General features: G+C 48.0%; 1 protein-coding gene and 1 long non-coding RNA gene across 3 annotated transcripts; one reads left to right on the top strand and one right to left on the bottom strand.

Moving 5' to 3' along the window:
- The first annotated feature begins 2,191 nt into the window (after positions 1-2,191).
- On the top strand, positions 2,192-5,865 carry LOC123099750 (uncharacterized). Of its 2 annotated transcripts, none has more exons than XR_006448224.1 (3): positions 2,192-3,118; positions 5,306-5,367; positions 5,480-5,865. It is a non-coding gene; the product is annotated as an uncharacterized lncRNA (long non-coding RNA). The 2 variants fall into 2 exon arrangements; XR_006448226.1 differs by having other exon boundaries at positions 5,306-5,370.
- A 1,254-nt stretch (positions 5,866-7,119) lies between these two features.
- Positions 7,120-9,553, bottom strand: LOC123099740 (zinc finger CCCH domain-containing protein 39). The gene is made up of 3 exons (XM_044521844.1): positions 9,446-9,553; positions 8,023-8,933; positions 7,120-7,913 (listed from the first exon to the last, which is right to left on the bottom strand). Exons 2-3 carry the CDS (start codon positions 8,905-8,907, stop codon positions 7,545-7,547), a joined length of 1,254 nt encoding a protein of 417 aa, XP_044377779.1. The 5' UTR covers positions 8,908-8,933; positions 9,446-9,553; the 3' UTR covers positions 7,120-7,544.
- Positions 9,554-12,898: the final 3,345 nt, after the last annotated feature.

The raw sequence follows: 12,898 nt of genomic DNA, 5'->3' as shown, positions 1-12,898 counted from the left end.
CACATTGTTCGCATCCCCTTCTTCCTCCCAAGGGCCCTCCTTAAATACCCTCTCCTTGAACACCTGAGCTACCTCCCCCTTGAGCTTCCACCACTTCGTTCTAGCGACCTTGGCACGCTTATCCCGCTGGACACGAATCCGAAAGCGGAAGTCAGCAACCACCAGCTTATGCTGGGGTACAACACTCTCCCCAGGTATCACCTTACAGTCTAGGCACGCACGCCTATCTTCTCTTCTCGAGAGGATGAAATCAATCTGGCTAGAGTGTTGGCCACTACTAAAAGTCACCAGATGTGATTCTCTCTTTCTAAAGAGGGTGTGAGCTACAATCATGTTGTAGGCTAGAGCAAAGCTTAAGACATCTTCTCCTTCTTGATTCCTGATGCCATAGCCAAAGCCCCCATGCGCCCCTTCAAAACCTGTGTTAGATGTACCCACGTGGCCATTGAGGTCTCCTCCTATGAAGAGCTTCTCACCAATCGGTACACTCCTAACCATGTCTTCCAAGCCTTCCCAGAACTCCCTCTTGGTGTTCTCATTGTGGCCTACTTGCGGGGCATATGCGCTGATAACATTGAGAACCAAGTCCTCAGCTACCAGCTTGACCAGGATAATCCGTTCCCCACGTCTCCTGACGTCTACCACTCCATACTTGAGGCTCTTGTTGATCAAGATGCCTACGCCATTTCTGTTTGCAGCCGTCCCCGTGTACCACAGCTTGAAGCCGGTATCCTCCACCTCCTTCGCCTTCTGTCCTCTCCATTTGGTTTCTTGGACGCAAAGGATATCAACACCTCTCCTTACTGCTGCATCAACTAGCTCCCGAAGCTTCCCTGTCAGAGACCCTACGTTCCAGAGCGCTTGTGTCTGTACTGATGCTAAAAAAGTTGGTCTTCTTTTTTTAGTTTAAACGCACTTCACTTTATTCATCAACAAGGTCCAAATACATGGGAATACAGTTTATGCCAGGGGATTGAGGAGCTACATACGGCGTCCTGACGGTGGGCCTTAAGCATATTTAGCGAGGCTATGAGCCTCATGATTTGTGTCACGGCCTTTGAAGATGAAGGAACGAACCCACAATTGTGAAGAGTTTTCTATAATTTCCTTGATAATGGGTGCGCAGAGACCTCCAACCCCTTTCTTGATATTGATGACGGACAACAAGTCCAACCACAATGGGTTAATTTGGCCCAACAACGAACATAGTCGAGCCCCATTTTGTCTGCTCGGGTAACGACGCTCTAGCGCAAACCAACACTCCCAGTTGGGGGAGTCTGGCGCGTAGGCATGCATCGCGTGCTGCTCGGGCGTAAGGACCTCACGATGACGGCGAACCTCCTCAGCGTGCGACGCGGCGCTGCCGGAATAGGGATCCGGTGCGGGTCCAGATGCCACCCGTGCGGTAGGTTGACATCCCGATACTGCAGGGGCTGGCGATACTGCCAGTGCAACCACGCCTGATGGACTGGTATGTACAGCCGTGTCTAGCCGGCAGAGGAAGCGCGTGGAAGAGTTCGCGCGCGGAGTTGAACCTCCCCTTCCCCTTCCCATTGAAGAAGCGCATGGCTGGTGGCTGGCTGGCTAGGGTTTCATTGGCTAGGTTTTTCTGGCCGCCGCAAGGGAGCAAGTATGGCCAGATGTGGACGAGGAAGATGCAAGTGGATGAGATGGGGCCCACCACACGCTTCCAATAAAAAGTATACGCAAGCGGCCCTTCCACATACTGCCAGGTGGGCCCGAGGTGTGTACGACTGTGTGTGGTCGTTGGCAGACTGACATGTAGGACCGCGACGGACACCGAGGGGACGCGCGGCGCGTCCGCTTCGTGTCCGCGCCGACGCATTTCGGACCCAAATTTGGACCTGAAATGCGTCGACACAGACACGAAGCAGACACATTTTGGGTTTGGGTCCGCGTTTTTGTCCCATTGGAGTTGCTCTAACATTTGAGAAAGCATAAGCTTTCGTACACCCCTTATCTAGTCATCATTAGTGTCTGTTCATGAAACTACACTGAATCGGTACAGATATTAAGCTCCCATGAAATGCTGCGCTCTGGTTCGTTGGGGCTTTGGAGGGCGTTGTTTGGCCCATTTGTAAGTGGATGTATCGCTGTCAGTAGGCCCACTATAGTTGGTTGTTTAACTTGTGTTCGGTCGGTCTTCGCCGGCCTCTCGCTCGCACGGCCGCGCAACACCCCTCGTGTACCTCTTTACCTCATTCACCTCCAAGCGCCGGTGCTAGGGTTTCTGGCCTGCCACTATGCCCGTCCGCCGTCGTGCCACCGTCGCGGATCTCCTTCCCGGCGGTACCTCCCGCTTCGCCGTTGTCTTCACGCTCCTCTCGGCCTACCGGCGCCATGGCCGCCCTCCCTCCTATTCGCATGTTGTCGGCGAGGCTTCTCCTGTTCCTCTCCGAGAACCGCCGGTGCGGCTGCCCCAGTCTCCATCTATTCTCCACCCTTGCATCCCTCCGCTCTCTATCCCTCTACCACCCCATCGCCATCTCTGGCTCCTTGGTTCACTCATAGACCACCCCATCGCGATCTCTGCCTCCTTGATTCACTCATAGAGTTCCAAAGGAGAGGCAACAGAATGGATCTGGCTAAGCTCCTCCTCACGTCGTGCACCTCAGCAAGTGCTCATGCCGATGTGTTCCTCTTGAGTGAATTGTCAATGAGTTTTTAAAGCTTGAATCTCCCTTGGATGATTAACATGTTTGGTTGCTGAATTGATTGGGATTCAGGAAAAATTACCAAACCTTGAATCTTTTTTGAGTGATTTTCATTTGTTTCTTTAAGACAATATATCCAGTTGTTTCTGATTGTCTTGCATACTCACAGTGGACCTAAGATTTTATTGATTTGACTCAGGCAGTTTGGAAGGTGGATTAGCTAGGGGAGCAACCAATATGAAACTGCAGACTTGAAGCACTTCAAGCGGACCATGACTTCCTCATTGTTGCAAATTCACCTGTGGTGCCCTTGACAAGCAGTGAAACCATAATTGTTCTAGCCATATCCATTGGCTGAGTTGTTCTAATGTTTGTACCGGCAACCCATTTGCCAAGAATCACTTCTCTGTGTTTTTGTTGCTATCACAGACCAGCCAATTCCGGTAAGAGCACATGCAACCATCTTAATTTGCAATTCCTCATAATCATGGGGTGTGTTAAATTACAACAAACATGGAACTAAATTTGTCATATATGGCTTGCAAGAGCATGAATTCAGCGATTTTTGTGAGATATGGGATTTTCATCTAGAGAAGTGATTCTTGGCTCTAGATGATATTTTTGGATTCTCTAGATGAAAATATCATGCTCTTGTTATTGATGAATTCATGCTCTTGTTTAGAACACTTTCATCTAGAGAATCCAATAATATGCATGATATTTAGATATTCAGTTCACTGCAAGTGCAATTTTCTTCTCACACTTAAGTACACCTACATGTATGCAACGACCAGCGTTTGTTTCTTCTAGCGGCAATATCACTGGCAGGCTCCTTTTTGTTGTTCTTTTATAGTCTCACGCTCATTGTTATGCACACATCTAAAATGCTACCTGTACCGTAAGGCTTATAAAGGAAACATTAGCACAACTGGATTTGTTGTGAGATTAATCATATGATGTTTGAATTGTCCCCATTGACCCCCCCTGAACTATCAACACCAGGTCAATTGGTTTTGCAGTTTGGTCTAGTTAATTCAGTGTGAGGTGCCTCTTTCATTTCTTGGTCGGTCCATTAGTTGTGCCTTGCTGATGCTATTGCTATTCTATTTAGTTCTGTCAACCTACATTGTGTGAAGAATGAGTTGCTTCAATGCCACATTTTCATGGTGGATGAAAGGATAGGTGTTAATATATGGTCAGATTGAGCTTGGGAGTTTGTAGTGAAGATGGTTGGTTTGCATTTTCGCTTTTTGTGCATGTGGTTCCTGGTCTATAGGCCCCAGTGCTCTGTTACTTTAGATGGGGTGAGCAGGGACCTTTTTCCCTTCCGTTGCTTAGCAAAAAAAAAGTTTTATGATAATGAATACATTAAGTAAGACAAGTTTTCTTTGGGCATCAATTAGTGCTACATAAGCCAATGTTATGATGAGATCTGTATGGACGGTATTTTTTATTCTTCGGTTCGGTTTGGTGTTTCTGATCGAACTTCCTCGGTAATTTCATACATTCGAACCGACTGCCAGATTTAGTGCCCTGTATGTTGGTTCCATGGTGAAAACATACCATCCTTGGTGTGTTTCCATTGAGGTTTTTTGGTGAAGGTTACACATGATTTCAGTACATCATTAGCCGCTGCTGTATTTTTTATGTAGACACATGTTGTTTCATTGCTATGGAAAAGGGCTGTTGTGTTTTTTATTTCTATGTTTAGTAAATACTTATGGACATCTATTAAACCAAGGTTTTCTTCCTTCCAAACGTGCACACTTATTGCTAACAGCTGAGCCTACACTCTCGGATTAGCTTCAAAAGAATCTTGTTTACATTTACCATATAGTGGATGAAATTAGCTGTTCACCATGGTGCTCCACCGTTCTTCGCACCCAGACGAAGCAATGGACATCTTAGAAAAAGATAAAGATTGGTCCTTGCTTTTGCCTTGGTGTTTTAAATTTTTGTTTATGTCTTTCTGTTTGTTTGATTGTCCTACGATGTTCATTGGAAGTTGTGGTTTGTGATAACTCTTTCTTGAAATTTGGATGAGGGTTGCTCCACTCAATGTTCCATACCCGGAGCACATTTAGAGAAGTTTATGTGACATGATTATTTATCTGGAATTTCTGGAGATTAAGGCAACGAAATATTCCTTTCGTGATGTGGACCATTGTTTCGTGGTTTGGAGGATGAAATAGACATATAGAGATTCAACCCGTGCCTGAAAGTAAGTTGCGCTATATTTACAAGATTAAGTAGTTCTAGAGTATACTGAGTAACATCAGTGACAAGACTTACCTTGCAGGTAATTAGCAAAAAAAACATGTTGTGTATATTGTCTTTTATTGTGCTTCATTGGCACTACTATCTACCAGCTTTTACATGAATATTGGGCCTTCCCTATATCTATAGATGTGATTAGTATAGTAAGAGGTGTATCACCTGTTGTCACTGTGGACTTGCTAGGACCTCCAAGTCGAAGAGAACCTTGAGACTTACCAATAGAATGTCCCACTTAGAAAGTGTCTTTCTCAGCTCGAGAACGTAGGTTCTAGATTTATTTGTGCATGGTGGCATGTCAGAATATTTTGCATGCCGTAGCTTCAGTTCTAATTGTGCTTTTTTATTTATTCTAGGGAGACAACTAGAGGGCTCTTTGGAGTGAAACTGCTGAAGATTTTGATGCATATAAAAACAAGTTGTAATGCTATCTCTCCTTTCGTTGTCTCTTCCTGTACAAGCTTTTTCTGTCGTGATCGTACATCTCTTATACTAACTGTTTGTTTTTGTTTTCTTAATTTTTATTGCAGCTGGACTAAAGCCTTTCAGCAAGTTAAGGGTATGAAGTTTGTATTAACATAGATGATCCAAAGACCGTCGCCCTGCATCATAGGTTGATTATTTTATTTTATTTTTTGCGAGGAATCATAGGTTGATTTTGCCTTGGATTAGCATGTGGTGTTGCATGTTTATATGCTCTGCGTGTTAATCAGCTGTTGGCAAGGCATATAGGCTGCAAGGTTCTCCACGACCTATTTAACTTGGAAGCAAGAGAGGACGGTGATTTGAGCCCAGTGAAGTTGAGATGGCTACTGTGCAAATCTGTCAGACTGTAAGTCCACATGTGACCATGATGAATATACATAAACTTGCTCAAATTTAAGTAGGTTTGACTTATGACAAACCTAGAACTTCAAATATTTCTGAACCGAGGAACTAAATGTCAACTCAGTTATTTGCCAGTGTCCAGTGCAGATTCATGGCGATTCTTTCAAGTCAAAAAGTTCAGATGCAAAATTATGATTGACAATCTGCAACCAAACCAGAGCTGATGGTTCATGTGATTTTAGAAACATATTTGGATAACTGCGGTTCAGGAGACAGGAAGGAACCATGAACAAGTATATAAACCTCAAAAACGCGAACTGAATGAACCACTGTGTGCACCTTCCTTGAAAATCTGTACTCCCAATCCCAAGCTGTCCAGAAACAACAGTACAACACAGCTGAAAGTCGACTGGGCACACTTTCCAGTCAGAAGTACCCAAATAACATCAGTGAAATACTTCTAGTTACATCACTATTCTACAAGTAATCTGCACTCAAAACGCAACCAGGGAACAAAGCGGCATATCCATCGTTAGTGACCGTTCAGGAAACAAACACCTGACCTCAAGCGGTCGAGCCATTGTCCGGCAGACTACAGTTGTGAACTGGAACAACCGAACAAAGATCCCGAGAAAAAAGAGCAACAAAAACTATAGTATTGCCATATCATTGCCATCTATGCTCGACATGTTCCTCGAAAAAAATCATGTGACGAATTTCTCCAATTGTTCAGAAAAACAATATAGCTGAAGCCTGAAGTCCAGAAGACAGAAACCAATTAACAACACCGATAAGTGAGTTAGAGCATAGCAATACAGACAAGAAACAAACAATGTGGAGATGTTCCTAAAAAATCTGTACTATAGTCAGACGGTAATGCATCTAGTTACAGCACTACACCAGCAGTAACGTACACTCAAAAAGCAACTACTCCCTCCGTTCCGATTTACTAGTCGCGGTTTTAGTTCCGAAAAAATTTGAACCAAAACCATGACGAGTAAATCGGAACGGAGGGAGTAGGAAACAAGAGCTTTGCTTCACGTATGATGCATTATGTACTTATGATTTTGATATGACACAGCATAGCCACCGTTTATCAGCACATATTCACAGTTCATTGCATTGCCATAGCAAAATCGAACAAGATTTCATCCTATGTGAGGCAATTCCGAGGAAACAAAGTCGCGCATCCATCGTTTCTCGCCGTTTACGATAACAGAAAAAAGATCTCAAGCAGTCAAGTAATTGCCCGCCAGCTCCCTTAAAAACCCAGACAATGCAGTGAACTGGCATTTATGCTTGACAGTCTGGGAGCATCAAGCTTAAACATGAAGAGAAAACAGAGCAACAGAAACTATAGGCAAATCATATCACTGGCATTTATGCTTGACATGCTTCTGAAAAATCATATACTCCTAACTCATTTCTCCAACCGTCTAGAAAAACGATACAACTGAAGTCTGAACTCTGAAGCAGCCTGAAATTCCCTCCACAAGACAGTACCAAAATCACACCAATGATGTACTCAGATTTAGTTTCATCGCTACGCAGATAATATTCACATTTTTGCCTGCATGTCTTGACTCTCTTGACTCAAGTGTCGTTTGCTCTGTGCATCTAAATCAAAATTTGCCTTGTTTAGGTCTCCCCTTTTTGAGTTCTTGGTTTGTTTTCCAATGTGGCATAGATAGTTTACGAGAGGGGAGGAAGGAGTGAAGCGAGCAGAGTGAGTGGCCGTCGGCGATGGAGCATTGCCATGTGTAGCGATCAGGGGTGGAGGAGCGGGATGTAGTCGGCGGGGGTGATGGAGTGGCGGAAGTGGCAGCGGTAGCCGTAGGGGCAGAGGCCGCCGCCGATGACCATGCGGCAGACCTGGGTCTTGTAGCGCGGGTGGCGGATGATGGGGCGGAGCTCGGCGATGCCGTGCGCGAACTGGCACTGGTCGCCGTACAGGCACGCCCCGGTCTCCTCCCACTTGTTGCACAGCTCCGTCTTGTACATGCCCTGGCTGTACGCCTCGAACTCCAGCCCGCTGGCCGACTTGACCACCTGGCCGCGCCTGTCGCCGCCGGCGCTGCCGCCCTGGTGCTCCTCCGCCTTGCCGCCGCCCACGTCCACGCCCACGAACACGCGCTGCTGCTCGCATGGCACAGACACCAGCAAATCGTCGAACAGGTGAGCGGCATGGCACAGAAGCGCGGGATTCAGCCGAACGAGTGGAGGGGTTGGGATTCGATGGTCTCACCGAGCCGACGTCCATCGGCTTCGTGGCGCGATGCTTGCCGCGCCTGGCCATCTTCAGGTAGCCCGTCGAGCGGATGGAGATGCTCTTGGGCATCACCGCGTGCTTCTCGGCCGGGGAGGCGGGGCCCGCCATGGGCATGGGCAGCACCGGTGGAGACGCCACGGCCTGCACCGGCATCTGCCCGAGCTGGAGGCCGCGGAGCTGCCCGGCGAGCGCGACGGCGGAGGCCTGGTTGCCGCCGAGCATGGCGAAGCGGCCGGCGAGGTCGTTGTTGATGATGCGGAGCTCGGAGTTCTCGAGGCGGAGCGCGGCGGCCTCGCGCGCGGCGTCGGCGAGGTGGCTGAGGCAGAGCTCGTAGCGGTTGGTGGCGTCCTGGCACTGGAGCGCGAGGCGGGCCAGATGCAGGCGGTGCTCCGTGGCCGCCGCATCGTCGACGCGGGAGCCGGAGGTGGAGGAGGACCAGGGGGTGCCGCTCGGGTGCGTCCTGGGGCTCGGGGTGAAGAGGGTGCTGCCCGACGAGGTCCCGGTGCTCGGGGTGAAGGGGGTGGCGCGCGGCGACGGCCTGGGGCTCGGGGTGAAGGGGGCGGCGCGCGGCGGAAGCCTCGGGCTCGGCGTGAAGGGGCTGCCGCCCGGCGACGGGCTGGAGCACGGGACGAAAGGGGTGCCGAGCGGCGACGGGCTGGCGCACGGGACAAAGGGGGTGCCGAGCGGCGACGGGCTGGCGCACGGGACGAAGGGGGTGCCGAGCGGCGACGGGCTGGGGCACGGGGCGAAGGGGGTGCAGCCGCCGTAGAAGAAGAGCCCGTCGGCGGCGGGGATGCACACGGGTCTGGGCCAGAACCCGAATGCCACGGGGTGGGCCGGAGCGAGGGGAGCTTCCTGCATGGCGGCGGCTCCCACCCGTGAACAACCTGCAGCGAAGCCAAACGGATCGGAATGTCAGAAATATCCGAAGAAAAATCCCGTAAATAATTAAATAAATCTCCGCAGCAGAGGAACTGCCGCTAGCATCCACGATCAAGCACGGGACGAATTAAACCACCCAGCATTTGCACTTTCCAGAGATCTCAAGGATCAAAAGCGGCTCGGAATCACACCCGCAAGCAAGCACGCACGCACGAGAACAGAGACGACGGATCAAAAGTTGATCCCCCACAAACCATCTCGCATCGACAGCGACAGACGCAACGAAACGGCCGACCCATGGCGACGAACGAACCAAAAAAAAAAAATCCACCAACAGCGACACGGCGCGAGCGGGGAGCGCCGACACCGCACGCTCGCAATGCACCCCCGGAAACGACGGGTGGCAACCTCCGACTGACTGATCAAGCGCGAGAGCGACGCGACTGAAACAGTTACCCAAGCGAGAGAGCAGTGATCCAAAGCAGCGGTGCGGGAGGATGGATCGATGGAACCGCACCTGCGAGTCGGTCGAGCAGCGCCGCCGGAGGAGGGACGCGGCGGCGGCGCCGGATTTGGGGCGGCTCGGTGCCGATTTGGGCGTGGAGGGTGCGGGGAGAGAGAGAGAGAGAGGAGGCGGAGGATGACGTCACTCGGGGCGGGGTGTAACTGTAACCGTGGCCTGGCCTCGGCGCGGCACGCGGCGCGAGGGTCGAGGGGATCCGGTGGGGCCCGCCGGGCAGTCTCCGGATCCAGGGGCAGGCAGGTGCGTGTGTCCAGTGCGCGCGCGCGGTGGGTTTCTGCCCTGCACTGGACAGCTGTCCGTGACCCTGCGCCGCGACTTGGCGAGCACGCTGCCTGCCCTCAGCGACGCCTTTTTGGGATGCTTTTCATCAACAAACGAAAAATAGCAATGCCTGGCTAGATTCAAGCCATTTTTCTTCAACAACAGACGAAAAATAGCAACGCCATAGTTGTAATAGGCACAGGAGGCATTTTTCTTCTAGAGGAGATAGATGGGAAGTTTTTCCATTTAGAACTGCATGTGAACTAAACTATATGAAGAAAATCATACGGTGTTCCGATTCTACGGAGAAAACAAATTGTGTAGAGAAGAGCTTCTAAGGGATATAACCATCAAAATTTGTTATAAAATTCCTTTTGAACTAAATAGGTGCACACGCTATCTCGTAAGATTCAAGTGAACATAACACTATAATCATTTTTTATATTCCCGTATTTTTCGAGTTATATGAATCGAAAAGACCCTCAACGTATCCGCAACACATGGCAAAGGCAGGGTTTTTCTTCTGTGAAGTTGAAACTGGGCAAAACACTATTAGATATGGACCCTTCAAAAGCCCTTATTGTCGGCCTTTAGCAAGAGCATTGTCCTTGATTAAGGATTATATCATGATAGCCAAAGCTCTTAATTGGCGCTTATAGCATTCGTTTAGGCTGCTGGCGCTCACCCACGAGGTGTGTGTGTCGCGGCCCATGGAGCATTTGAGCACCGATTTTTCAGTCTGTTGCCATTGACTATGACCATCGATTGGTAACCAATGACCATTGACCACGGTCGTTGACCATTAACTTTCGAAAAAATTAAACATGAAAAGAGTGCATGGAATTTGGAAACACAAGTTCATGAATTTAAAAAATGTTTGAAAATGCAAAAAATATAGTGAAAATGAAAAAAAAATCATGTATTTCAGAAAAAAATTGTAAAATCAGAAATAAATTATGGATTTGAAATGACTTGACCAATTTTTGTAAAATTTCTTGAGTTTAAGAAAAGTGCACGAGTTTGGGGAAAAAACTCAAATTTGAAAACGTTTGCAAATTTTTAAAATGTTTGTGAATTTAAGAAAGGTTTATGAATTTGAAAAGGTCCATCATTTTGAAAAATATTTTGAGTTTGAAAAAGTTCAAAATTTGGAAACTTTCATGAATTTGAAAAAAGGTTCATGTATTTAGAAAATAAAAATTAAAGAAAAAATTGAAAAATAAATAAAACATCGAAAAAACTGAGCTAAGGTTGTGTTTGGATTTAGCCCGAGCTAGCCCTGCTAATGCCCGGGCACGCCAAAAAATTGGCGAAGCCAGCGCCCACCCACGATTTGCCAACAATTGGCATCAAAATCCACGCAAAGTGAAATGGAAGGATGGGCGAGTCAGGGCGCACCAAAAAATTGGCTCCTTTCCAGACAGTTGCCCACACAACAGTCAACGCAAATAAATTGGCTGGGTTGGTTTTGGCACTGATCCAAACAGGCCCTAAAAAACCAGAAACGAAAAATGAACAAAAAACAGTGATTGGAAGCTCTACCATTGGAGCTTCACAGGAACCTGTATTCATGAGTCGGCCCAAGTAATCTAGCACAGGAATGAGGTAGCGTGATGTATACAATTTTCCTCTAACTGGCGCTATAGGCGCTAAATAGGAGTTAGCCATGAAAGCCGTCTAAGCTTCCTGAATGGAGAAGATATGCCACAAACCATAAAATTGAATTGCCAATGTGGTCATCCCGAAGGTATGATCTCCTTGAGAAATTTCAGAATTTGGACCTATTGTTCTTTGTAATGTGATTTGTAAGCTATGCTCCATGCATGACCCTTGCAACAAATTAATATTGATTCTTGATGATAAAAATATTCACATATTATTTCATAAAATTACCCACGTAATTAAATAAATAATTATGAATTATGAAAATATTTGTATAGTTTTAGAAAGTGTTCACGTGTTTAATACAAATCTTCGCCGTTTTTATCCATCCTTGTAAGACATGAAGTGTCATCGGGAGTGGTAGTTAGCTACGCGGGTGGGATAGCAACAGGATGCTGGTTCGAATCCTAGTGACTTTATCAATTTCAATTTTATGTATTGCTTGCTGACAGATTGGACCCACGTGATGACATGTAGGCAACATAGATGGCTACGGATGGAGATACGGCCCCACCTCAACAAAGTTAATGCCTACAGACGATGGGTGCGTCGTATTTCATGCAAAAGCAAAGTTTTTGAAAAACTTTTATATATTCCACAACTGCAAGCACCAAAGTGATCATTCACGACAAGTGGAAGCACCGGTGCATTTACCTCCTTCTCAAACTCCGCAACCAAGAATCTGGTGAACCTATTTTGGCCCGGTCCTGATTTTGTTGATTTGGTTGTTTGGTTTTGGTTAAAATGCCCACCCCTCCAAACCCATGAGTCTCATGCACATGCACACTGGCGAGCTATGTTGGGGCGGGGGGCCCTCCCCCGGAACTAAAACCACGACGAGTAATTTGGAACAAAGGGAGTATCAAATAGGATACCAAACAGGCTAGAATTTACATGCCGGGTGTGAGCCAGGTGCGGCCCAAGGAACCAAACACACCCTAAAGTGCAGAACGAAATGGATGAAGGAGATCTAAACACCGGCGAAGAACGGCGAGCGGGCAAAGCAAATAACCAGACCGGGCGATAATTTGTGCGGAAAAGAACGAGATATATACCATTCGGATCATTCATCCAGTTCCTGCGCAGCTGGAAATGAAATCCAGTCCGCAAAGCTCCGGCGGGACCGGCCGCGTCGTCGGCAGCTCCGGCGGCGGCGGAGGTCAGCAGCAGCAGCAGCAGGAGGATCACCGTGAAACAAGTCCGCAGCTCCGGTGGCAGCCGACATGCATTCTTTATGATCAGGAATTCTCTGGCCGTGTGGTGAAGTCAAGTTGCAGAGGCGGATCAAGGGGTTGAAGAGACTGAGGAAGAAAAGGAGTGCAGCTGAAACTGCTGCTAGCATCCAAGAAACTGCGGCTAGCATCCGTAATAACCGCCCACGATCGAGCACAGGACGAATTAAACCGCCCAGCATTGCACAATTATTTCAGAAATCAAGAAGGAACTCCATCGCAATCCCCACCTCCGATGACAGCAACAAACACACCGAAATGCCCCATCCATGGCGACGAATGAACCCCCCCC

The sequence above is a fragment of the Triticum aestivum genome, chromosome 1B (genome assembly GCF_018294505.1).
Source record: "Triticum aestivum cultivar Chinese Spring chromosome 1B, IWGSC CS RefSeq v2.1, whole genome shotgun sequence".
NCBI classification, from domain to species: Eukaryota; Viridiplantae; Streptophyta; class Magnoliopsida; order Poales; family Poaceae; genus Triticum; species Triticum aestivum.
This window is presented reverse-complemented; position numbering and strand designations above follow the sequence as displayed.

Bases quoted from the DNA above. Each gene is read 5' to 3' on its own strand.
- LOC123099740 (XM_044521844.1), bottom strand. From the start codon at position 8,907: ATGCAGGAAGCTCCCCTCGCTCCGGCCCACCCCGTGGCATTCGGGTTC. The intron at 7,914-8,022 runs GTGAGACCATCG...CCATGCGAGCAG, and splicing joins AGCCGATGGACGTCGGCTCG to CAGCGCGTGTTCGTGGGCGT.